This window comes from Alligator sinensis, unplaced genomic scaffold (assembly GCF_000455745.1).
Source record: "Alligator sinensis unplaced genomic scaffold, ASM45574v1 scaffold528_1, whole genome shotgun sequence".
NCBI lineage: Eukaryota > Metazoa > Chordata > Crocodylia > Alligatoridae > Alligator > Alligator sinensis.
In genome coordinates, this window is record NW_005841846.1 from 5,415,135 (window position 1) to 5,425,957 (window position 10,823).

Sequence of the window (10,823 nt, forward strand, 5' to 3'; positions counted from 1 at the left end):
TCAAATGTCAACACATTGCTTAACCAGAAATATTTTAAGGATGGCATGGAAAAGAGGGGAGGAGCATTGTATGATTAAGGCAAACACAATAAAGTGATGCAATCATAACATCAACTCTGAGGCCGGGTTGCTTTAAGAGACAAATAGGAAGCTGTAACCTGAAGCTTACCAAACGCTGGACTGGGCACTAAGCTGTGAAGCAGCAAATAAAGCTGATATGTTGGTCGAAAACTCTGCAGTGTCCAGACTTTATTTGTCCAAAGCCAATACTCCCCCGGAGGGTGGGGAAGACAAGGGACGGGTGACGTCACGCAGGAGCAGAGATAAAGTGGAGTTCCTGAAGCTGGGAGGGGGAGAAAAACCTTCTTAAGGGCTTAAAGGGTGTGCAGCCCTGTCCAGCAAAGACACTGCTGACAGGACCATTAGTCCTACAGCTCAACCTCCAGTAACTCTCACTGAGCTAAGGACAAGAGAACAGCAACTCTCAGAAAAGCTGCTGCACAATGCCACAGAACGTTATTCTCCCAGGACCTGCGCCTTGGGGATTCAGACTGTCAGGCGGGATAGATTTTAACCAGCCTTTAATCATAACCAGGGTATGTCCTTTTTTCCATTTGCTGTTTGTTTATTATTTTAACATTAATTTCAGTTTTTGCTCTTTAGTTTTCCTTGGGTTGGGAAGATGCAAATGAAGCACAGCTTGCTGCAAGATGTGTTTAGTCCTGTGCAAGTTTAGGAAGTTAGTTAAAAGTAATATGAATACACTTTATATAAAATGTTTATGTGGATTTTGTGCAAAAGGGGCTACACTCAGTCCTGCTGACACCTGTAAAATGAACCTCCAGTGCTGCAGTGTCAGGGGGGTGCAGGCAAGGTAAGAAGGCAATGCAATTTCCTAATGCATTTGGATTTTCACCCATCAGTGCGAGTTGCGAGGGAGCTTGAGACCAGTTTAAGATTCTGGCCACACTGCAGCTCTCAACTGCAGTAACTGGCCCATGTGATTCTTGGGAGAGAAGAAAACTTAGCAGCTGCTCCTCCTGGCTGGAAGTTTGTATGCTATCTTCATATCAGCTCAGACACGAAGAGTTTTCAATGCAAGAAGCTTAGTTAACTAATTCAACACCAGTTGCTTGGCCACAAAGGGAGTGAGAAACTTTGAAGTATAAAAATTTTCACTTGGTTTACAACAGTGATTTATTAGGAAGTTATTCTGGCTTGAACAAGGAAGAAATACAATATTGCACCGAGTGGATTTGAAGGCTAGTTAATAACACTGTCATGGTTCTTTGTTTTGGGGTTTTTTTGTTTGTTTGTTTTTTTTTTTGGGGGGGGGGGGAGGGCAGGGAAGGGGGATTGTTTTTAAGAACATTGAGAAGCCAAACCCTCCTCTTTCTATGGATTCTAACATGTTAACTGGAAAAATGGTATTTGCTTAGGAGGCTGTTACTTAATGAGAGCATCACACAAAAACTGTCACTGTTTTCCAGTCCTACAGAAGTAGCAAAAAGTATTTCCAGACCATTAGGTAAATTTAGTTATAGTGGTATACTGTTGAACAAGGCTTTTCCTGATGCATGTCAAAAACAAGAATAAGTATTCTCTATCTTGTAAAAGTACTTGCACATACTGAAAATGTTTCTCATTACTCACTTCCAAATCATTTGCCTATTTTAAAAGCTACTTCACTTCAATTCGGAATATGTCTAATATCTATGTATTATATTAAAGCTTTGAAAAGTAAATGTCACCAATGATGCATTGCTGTAAAAGTGCCTCCAACAGGAGTTTACAAAAATTCTAGGCAGTAAAATTTACCCTAACTTATGCTATTATAAGGCTGGAATAACTCCATTTAAGCTAACAGTTTTTCCCCAATTTATATTAGCAAAACTAAGACCTCAGTTTTGCCCTTAAAATGTAATGCTCCTAATTTGCTTGACAAAAACAAATTTATACAACAAAACTTTGTTCTACATAGCGTAAGCGTTTTGGAGAGAGAAGAACACATTGAGAAAAAAAAAGAAAAAAAGTGACTGGTTGCTTTGGGATATTCATTGCCTTTTATGGACTTAACAGGGTAAAAGAGTTTCCATTATCTCCAAAGAAAAATATTTTAGCAGTGCCTGGTTTATATTTTCCCTTTGTTTAGATTAGGTGAATTGAGATTTGAAGTTGTACTAACAAAGCACAAGTTACATTTATAGTAACTCTCTAAGGAATAAATAATTTTGCTATTGACTCATACCTACAGAATGGCCTATGATACAAGAACCTGCTGGTTCATAGCATGATGTCAGTACCTATTAATCATGCATTTCAAGTAGTAAAACTAGTGATCTTATACAAGATTTATAGTAAAAAAATAAATTTACTTTTACTGAGCTAGAGCTCAGGAATTTTAATTAGTATATCCATTTGATATTAATGAATGTTTCCTTCTAATCAGATTAATATATTTATAAATTATATTAATAAATATATGTTATTATAATTATCTTAGATAAATCCTGTAAAAGACACTAACAGAATTGACTAAACTGGCAAGCACTAAGATCTTCTCTGGAGGTAGTGTGCTTTGCAGTCGGGCCTAGAGCATAAGTTATCCTGCTCACTTAAAATTTCCATAATATAAATTGTCATCAATTCAGTCATATTTCAGCTTGCCTTACAACAACAACAAAGCTATTTCTTAATAATAGCTGTTAAACATTAAATTAGTAGTTAGAGATTGATAGTTTATCACAATTTTCCAATTAGCGATTTGAGTTAAATCCTTAGGCAAATGTAACTGCAGCTGGCTATAATCCTTATTCAATAAGAGAGAACCTTCATTAGTGCTGCACCAGAGATAAGCAAAGCTACAGGGGATCATCATACACCTGTCTAGAGAACAGATGTCATCTCAAAAATCCATCTGTGATTTCCCAAACCAAAATGCAGCAAGTTAACCTTCTTGAGCATTTCAAGCAAATGTAAAAACCACACAGTACAATAATCCAGATAGACTAAGAATAGAAGCTAACTAAATGGGTTTGCCAGGAGGAAATAAAGCCATAAAAAGCAACCAACAACAAACTAATGAGGAGTAATGAAGCCAACCATCACAATTATATAGTCTCTATGAAATTGATTCAAAGTCCACTGATTGAATTATATAAGATTGTTTTAATTTGCATTTTAGTAAGGTCTTAACCATGCAAGAAGGTCTTGTCAGAGCATGTGTTGGGGGTAAGAAAACAACAACATATTCCAAGAGTTTAAATCATGTTAAAACATTTAAGGAAAGGTTTTAATATTATATCTAAAGCAGCACAGGATAACAGTCAAATTTAACATTTTTCAGGACCTAAATGTTTTAATATGTGGTTCTAGAGTTTCCATTAACACATACATTAATCTTATTTTATCTATGCCCAGTCTCTTTGCAACATGTAAGGAGACTTCCCCCCCCTTCAGAAGAGATGGATTCTAATGTGGCCATAAATTCTACATTCCAGAGAAATTTACAAATAATAATAATAATAATAATAATAATCAGTAGATTAAGTAAATGAAGTCCAGGAGAAAAAATAAATGTTTCTCCAAAGTAATTGAAGAAAGCCACACCACATCTAGGTAAAAAAATGTTACCTATTCTAAAAAAATTTGCATCTGACATATGCCCATCTTTTATTTGATTCTAAGATTCACAGCACATAAGATCAATACAGTTCAGTATACAGCAGGGCAAGGCTAAGATTTTCAAAAAAATGACTAAGATGTGGCATCCAATTCTAACAGAGTCAAGTATCTTTCTACTTAAAAGCAACTTCAAAAATCCCAGTAGGTAGTCTCCTATAGATCTATCATTCACACATGAAAAATTGAAAAGTGAACCCAGTGACATTATATGCTCAAATATGGAAACTTGTGCAATTTAAATGGCAGGTTATAAAAAAAAAAAGTGGTCCACTGTCACATAAGTTTTACTCTCACCCAAGTGGAAAAACATGAGGAGTGAAATACAGCGGGATTTAGATTTCTTGAATTACAGATTTTTCTTATTAGTCTCTCCAGATATTCTCATTAGTAAGCATTTGGGTTATTAGAAATAACAAAAAGTTATTTGTTAATATAAATTAATTCTGCCAGGTTTGGTTACATTCTGGTGTGTTGTTTGTCACTTGGTTATGATCCAAAAGGAAACCCTTATTTTAGATGTATTTAATGATACTACCAGAACTACTGCTCTAGGAAATTTACATTGTAGTATTACTGCTTATCTTTTAAAGACAGAAAAAATGTCACTGCTGGTGAAATTTTTTTTTTTAACAACCCACATGGACAACTAAACCAATACATTTCCATGCACACAAATAAATATTTTATTTATGCTTTGTAATTAACTACTGAGAACAGATATCAGACTAAATGGACTTGGTATATCAAAACTGAGAAATGATCCAAGGTGTTAAATCTATACTGTTACTGTATTACTAATATCAATTGCATAGTAAGAGTCAAACAGATTAGGTTCATACATAAGGCTAAAAACTACAGTTGCGTAAAGTTAGGATAAGAAGTGTAAGGGCTACCTATGATCACACTTCAGAATCTAAGCAGTTTAAAGCTAACTTCCAGTTCTGTTAAAAAAAAGAATTACCTCTCTTCACTATACAATGAAGAAGAGTTAGACATATTGGAGGATTTCACCTTCAAGGAATCACCCAAAGGCCACTACTAAAAAAAGTCAGACTAGATGAACCATTTCTCAATTTTGATACAAAAAGTCCAAGGCATTAAATCCACACACTATCACACAGCAGGTCCTGTGAAGGGTAACTGTCAAATAAACAGTAGGAGGAAAACATAAGTGCAGTAACACAGGTGCACTTCTTCATTGTATTAAGTCACTTCATGAACACACATGTACAAAGGAAGGGAAAGACAATGAAGGAGACACAGGGCTTGTCAATTCCCCATCTTCTTTACATTCCCAAAGAAAAATTTTAGGTGCATTTCTACAGGTTAGAAATATATTCTTAATAGTCCAGTGACCTATGGACCCTTATAAAAACAAAAAAAAACAAAAAACCCCAAGAAATAAAAAGGAGAAGAACCTTCTAATAAAGTATAAAGACAGAAAATCTGTAGTAGAATTTTGAAATCTAACCGAGTACAAAATTTGCTTAATCTGTCCTTTCCTAGGAAAATATATTTAAAACTAGAACCTTTGCAAGCAATTTTATATCTGAAGTAATTATAGAGGACAAGGAGGGGTGACAAGGAAAAAGAAATGTCAAGGGAGCTACAGAAGCAGCAGATAGATGAGTAGCCCAGACTGCTATTGTGATAAAAGACAGGAGCAGCTATAGGGAAGGTTGAGCTTTGAAGGGCCCTGAAGGTGAGAACAAGAAGCCTAAAAGAGAAGAATTGTGTGGAGGAGGATTACATAGACAAAGAGTCACATGATTGGCGTGTGTCACTGTCTTTCAGAACGTCCTGTCCTCCCATTGTTACATTGTGCTCGCTTGACCATTTCATCTTTTATTTCAATCTTTCCAGAGATGGGATTTTTTGTTTTGTATTAATTCAAAACTTTGTACAGTGAGGCCCTAATCAATAAGTAGACCTACTAGACACTACCAAAAATACCAGTAGTGTTTTTCCCTTTTGATTTTTTTTGGCTTTAACCTTTCTTCCCAAGGCAGCTGTCCTTTATCTTTACTTTTTCCCCCTCAATGCTCTTGAGTGTTTTCTCTTCTCTATGTATTCAACAGGGGACTTCATTCCTGAATGTTTGGCCTTTCTGCTCAATCTCTGTGCCTGCAGAACCCAAAGGGTACCTTTCCATATTTCTCTCAGGAGCTATGCTCCATAAAGATAATAAAACAAGTCAGGTCTAACAGCTGTATAAACAGAGTTGAGAGGCAGGATCAGACAATATCCAAGGAGCTGGGAAGGGGGAAATCTGTCTCCACCAGCAGACACACAATACAGCACCAGTCACTACTTTCCACACTCCCAAGGGAGAGAAGATGGACATGAAGCTCCTCATTGCTCCCTGATAGTCAATAACTGAGACCAGGGCCAGAATAACCCTTTAGTGGGCCTTAAGCAAACAAACTCATGGGGCCACAGCTGAAGATGAAATTGTATATTACTTCTTTCCCCACTCAGATTTCAATATGTAAAATAAGCACACATGGGCCCCTTCTTCACTTAGGGCCCTAGGCATGTGCCTAATTTGCCTATGCCTTAATGCAGCCCTGACTGAGACAGCAGCTAATGAGCTGATCCAGAGCTATTCAGAGGGGTAGCATTTTCCCCTATATCAAGGAAAGAAAAATAGATATAGATATTGAAGCTGATTTAAAACTGTCCACTGAACTTAAAACCCTAACCTAGTAAGAGTACAAAGCTCTCCCTTGTTATGTTTAATTAGTATCATTATACTTGAAATATCTTTGTACTAGCCCTTTCTTAAAACTTCAGAACAACTAATCACACTAGCATAATCAGGCTTCTTTCCCACCAGTCTAATATATACACACCTTTTACTTAAGTTATATATAATGCAAGTGTAAATAATGTCACTTGGTAGGAGGTGAAGATACATTTTTATTATGTACCATTTAAGTGTAAAAATAGTAATGAGTGCTTTTATATAAACACTTTAAAATGCTAGTGAGAGATTAGAATATTTTTAATAATTAGACCTTTACACTATGGGTTTTGGGTACACAACCCAACCACAAGAAAGTTGGGGTGTTTTTTGCAAGGCACTGAACAAACAAAATATGTAAATACTACCTCAAATTTAAATACATATTTGAGAAATTACCTAACCGGTGTCACAATGAAAGAAAATGTTATGTTGCATGATGATATGCATGATGGGGAGAGAATTTGCATCTATGGAATCTCTTTGTCAGAATGGAGAAAAATCTGTGCACTTGGTGGGGTTTTGTTCCACTGGTTTGTTGTTGTTTGTCATCTGAAAGCAGGAGAGAGTAAAGTTTAGATCCATGTTGTTGATCTGGGGTGCTTGCAACAAACATAACATAGCTTTCCCTCTAATATTTGGAACTATTGATTCTAGTAGAAATGCAAGAAAGAATATCGTGTACAGACAGACATGGCCCCCATTCAATGACTTCCCATCAAAACCTGGTTTCACTCTCTTCCTGGCAACTGAAAAAGGCCTTTCAGCAAGCAAAACAGGTCACCTTTGCTCCATCTCCAGTGATGGGCAATAGCTTAAAAAAAAAAGTTCTTTCAATGGTTTTGAACTTGACCATTTGTTACGATGTAATGCATATGCATTAGAATGGCATTATAAAATGGCTTATGTTCAGGGGTTTGAAGTGTCACTACAACATTTTTCTTGTGGTATGAATCAGAGTGCCTGTATATAGAAATATGACAGCAGGTTAGATATATGTAGAAAAGCTGACATCTACAAAGTGCATGTAGAGTCTTTTAAGAAAAGGTAGCAGTTAGAATTAGTCTCCCTTTTATAATTCTTCCATTTTATACCTAGTCTTAAATATTAAAAACATTTCACATGAAGCAATGAAAAAATGTAACTTTCATGTGGGGAAAAAGAGAAAAGCAAAGCAAAGCAGAAAAGATGAAAAGGAAAATAGACAAAAAACTAAAAATGTTTCTAAGTGCTGCTGAACCAGTGTTGTCCAACATGGTTTCCATCCAGGAGTCTACTTTCCAGCAAGAGATTCACTAGTACCCAACCAAGTTTGGTTCAAATATGAATTGTAGGGTCAGGCTTTGTAGTTAGTGCTTTGGGCTAAGTACAGACAGCCAAAAAGCCTGAGACGGAATCAATTCAGTCTTTGCAGATTAGACTAAACTGCACAGATTACACTGAAACAGAAATGAACAGACATTTACCTTTGATACAGGAAATGCAGCCACATGCCTGCAGAGGTATGTGCCAGGAAGAACTACAGCACGGCTCCCTGGCTCTATATTCATTTTCTCCTCCTGCTGCTCCCCCCCTGCAAGGTCTCTGGGATTTGCAGTCCAGAAGTATAGCAACAGGACTCTTCAGGGTTACTCATCACTTACTCTTCCTGTTTCAAGTTGCCTCTGGGATTTCTAGTCTATAGTTGCAGCCAGCAGTAAGATTGAGCAGAGAAGGGGTGTTTAATGCCCCTCCCTAGCCCAAGACCCCAGCTGGGGTTTGCCTGGGAGGAAGGGGTACAGTCCTCCCCCTGTAGACTGGGCTACATCCCCAGCCAGGCTTGTGTGCCCCCTCCCTCCCCTGCATCAGCCAGCCCTCACTGCTTCAACTGGGTAGCAGAGGGGCAGGGGCAGGACCAGCTGTGCTGGAGCAAACATCACAGTCCTGCCCAGGGCTGCAAAATGGTGGGATGCTGGGGGACTCCAATTTAACTTGAACCAGGAAGGGGTCTGGCACAGAAGTTTCATAAACCGGTTTGACCTAAATCAGTTAAGTCTGATACTACATTCAACCAGGTTCATCTTAAACCAGTTTCAGCTATTTTGAAACTGGTTTATGTGCACTGAACTTCAGGTTTAAACCAGTTTCTGATCACTTAAACCGGTTTAAGTGTAACTTCCGTCTCTAGCCTTAGAGGAGAAAGAGACCTACAGTTTGTAAAAATTACTACAGGGGTGGGCAAAACGTGACCCAGGGGCCACATGAGGCCCACCAAGTCATTCTATCTGGCCCACAGGGCCCCTAAAAAATTTAGAAAATTAATATTTATCTGCCCTGGGCTGCCTGTCATGCAGCCCTTGACAGCTTGCCAAAAGTCAGTAAGCGGCCCTCTGCCCAAAATAATTGCCTGCCCTGAGTTACCAGCTAAGTAGAGACAGTCAAAAAGCCCAAGGCTGAATCAATTCAATCTGCACAGCTTGCAAAGACTGAATTGACAAGCAAGTAAACAGGCATTCACTGCTGCTTCTAGAGATGCAGCCACATGCCTGCAGTGGGGTCAGAAGCTGCAGGGTGCTAGAGCACATCTCCCTGCTTGGCTGGAGCAGACAACTTGGGCCCAGGCTGGCCCACCCACCCTATTGGGGGGAGGGGGTGTTTGTGGGGGAGATGTAAAGCATCCTGGGATGCTGGGGGAACTGTGAGTTAGCTTGAATCTGGAGGGGATCTGAGACAGAAACCAATTTAACCTAAATCAGTTAGGTCTGATATTACATCCATCTAGGTTTATCTTAAACTGGTTTGGGCCATTTTGAAAGCCATTTATATGCACTGAACTTCTGTTGTGTTATGAATCTGAACTAGTTTCCAATCACTTACACCACTGTATGTATAAGTTCTGTCCCTAGCCTGGATGACAGACCAGTTTACAAGCTTGGCCCTATAAACTGCTTTTCATGGGTGATTGCAGATGTCCAGAGACTTTAGTTAAATTCCTCAATGGCATTTGGAATGGACTACACAGGCTCCGATTCTACAAGCTGCCATATGTTAACCAAAAGTGATACATTATCAACACCACCAAGAAGCTGTAAGAAATTCAGGGCTCAGGGAAAATTATGGCAAATCAGCTATAAACATAAAAGCATTAAAAATGCCCTTTTTGAGAAAGGTGATAGTTCTTTGAAGCCCTATGCAAATTCATGAATGTATTCAAAAACAAAAACCCAAACCCTATTTTATAGCACATTACAATGCAATTACCAAAAGTTAACAGGATTTCATCCTGAAAGAGCCAACTTCAAATCTGATTGCTATATTGAAGAAATTACAGAGACTGAACAGATCTAGAAAAGGAAAATAAAGAGTACTTTGTTACAAGAATTGTGGAATTTAAATATTGTGATAAATTACAAGACAGCAGTTATTTAGCCTAGAAGAGAAAAGAAAGAAATATCCAAATTAAAATTAGGAATTGCAATGAAACTGCACTCTCTCTCTTCACATCAAGAGGTAACAACTTAATTGACAAACAACAACAGAAGGGAATAGTTAGAGAAGTATATACTCAATCAACCATTCTTGTAATTATGCAGGCAGTTATTTGTGTGAAAATTAGATTGCATTAGATTTTATCTTCAAAGCTTGTAAAATTATACAAGACTTATTCAAAGAGTGAAATTTAAAATTTCTTATTTTACCAATTGATAGGCATGCTTGGGGCCTTAATTGAACTAAACATGGTTAACCAGCTGTATGGTTTTCAGATTACTCCAGGAAGCAAGGCTTCAACAGCTAATTTGTGTCCTGGTGATGTTATCCTGGCTATTGATGGCTACAATACAGAAAACATGACTCACAATGATGCACAGGAGAGAATTAAAGCAGCATCACATCAGCTTTGCCTCAAAATTCAAAGGTACCTTATTATGTGCATGGACAGTTGTTTCCTTTTCACCATGACCTTAACAAACCAATTTTCATGTTTTAAGTATCCTTAGCATGGTCCAAGTGTAACATGCAACTTCACCCTAACACCATACACCAAGACTTTTTCAGGCTCCTTCCACAAGGCACAGCTCACTAATTTAAACAAGATTCAAACCAACCCAAAGCAAAACTTCTTCTCACAACCAACCTGTGTAAGCCAGCGGCCTCTCTCTATACGTACAATCCAGAGCTAGTCAGAGGAGCCAGACTCTTAACTGGACTCCCAGCTCTTCTCAGAAAATACCCAACCCTTTTCCCAGCTGGATCTGATAGGGAACAGAGCTGACAGGCCCCTGGCCCTTAGAGGGATCCCTGCTACATTAACACATTTCTTCCTTAGTGTGCATCTTAGAGCCAGGCAAGGTTTTCACCACAGCATTACCTCTTCTTTTAATGCAGCCACTTCCGCCTCCATCTTCCTTAGCCACGT

At 38.2% G+C, this 10,823-nt stretch overlaps 1 protein-coding gene across 6 annotated transcripts in view; it reads left to right on the top strand.

The window, feature by feature from the left end:
* The first annotated feature begins 211 nt into the window (after positions 1-211).
* Positions 212-10,823, top strand: part of PDLIM3 (PDZ and LIM domain 3) — a 33,961-nt gene continuing 23,349 nt past the window's right edge. For 2 of the 6 annotated variants that reach the window (XM_006015887.3, XM_006015886.3), the window contains exons 1-2: positions 225-596; positions 10,171-10,322. In XM_006015887.3, the coding sequence (XP_006015949.1) occupies positions 504-596; positions 10,171-10,322 (245 nt within the window). In that variant the 5' untranslated portion in view covers positions 225-503. Of the gene's footprint in view, positions 597-10,155; positions 10,323-10,823 lie in introns of all 6 variants that reach the window. The other 4 variants (XM_025207983.1, XM_025207973.1, XM_025207992.1 and 1 more) reach the window with 4 other exon arrangements.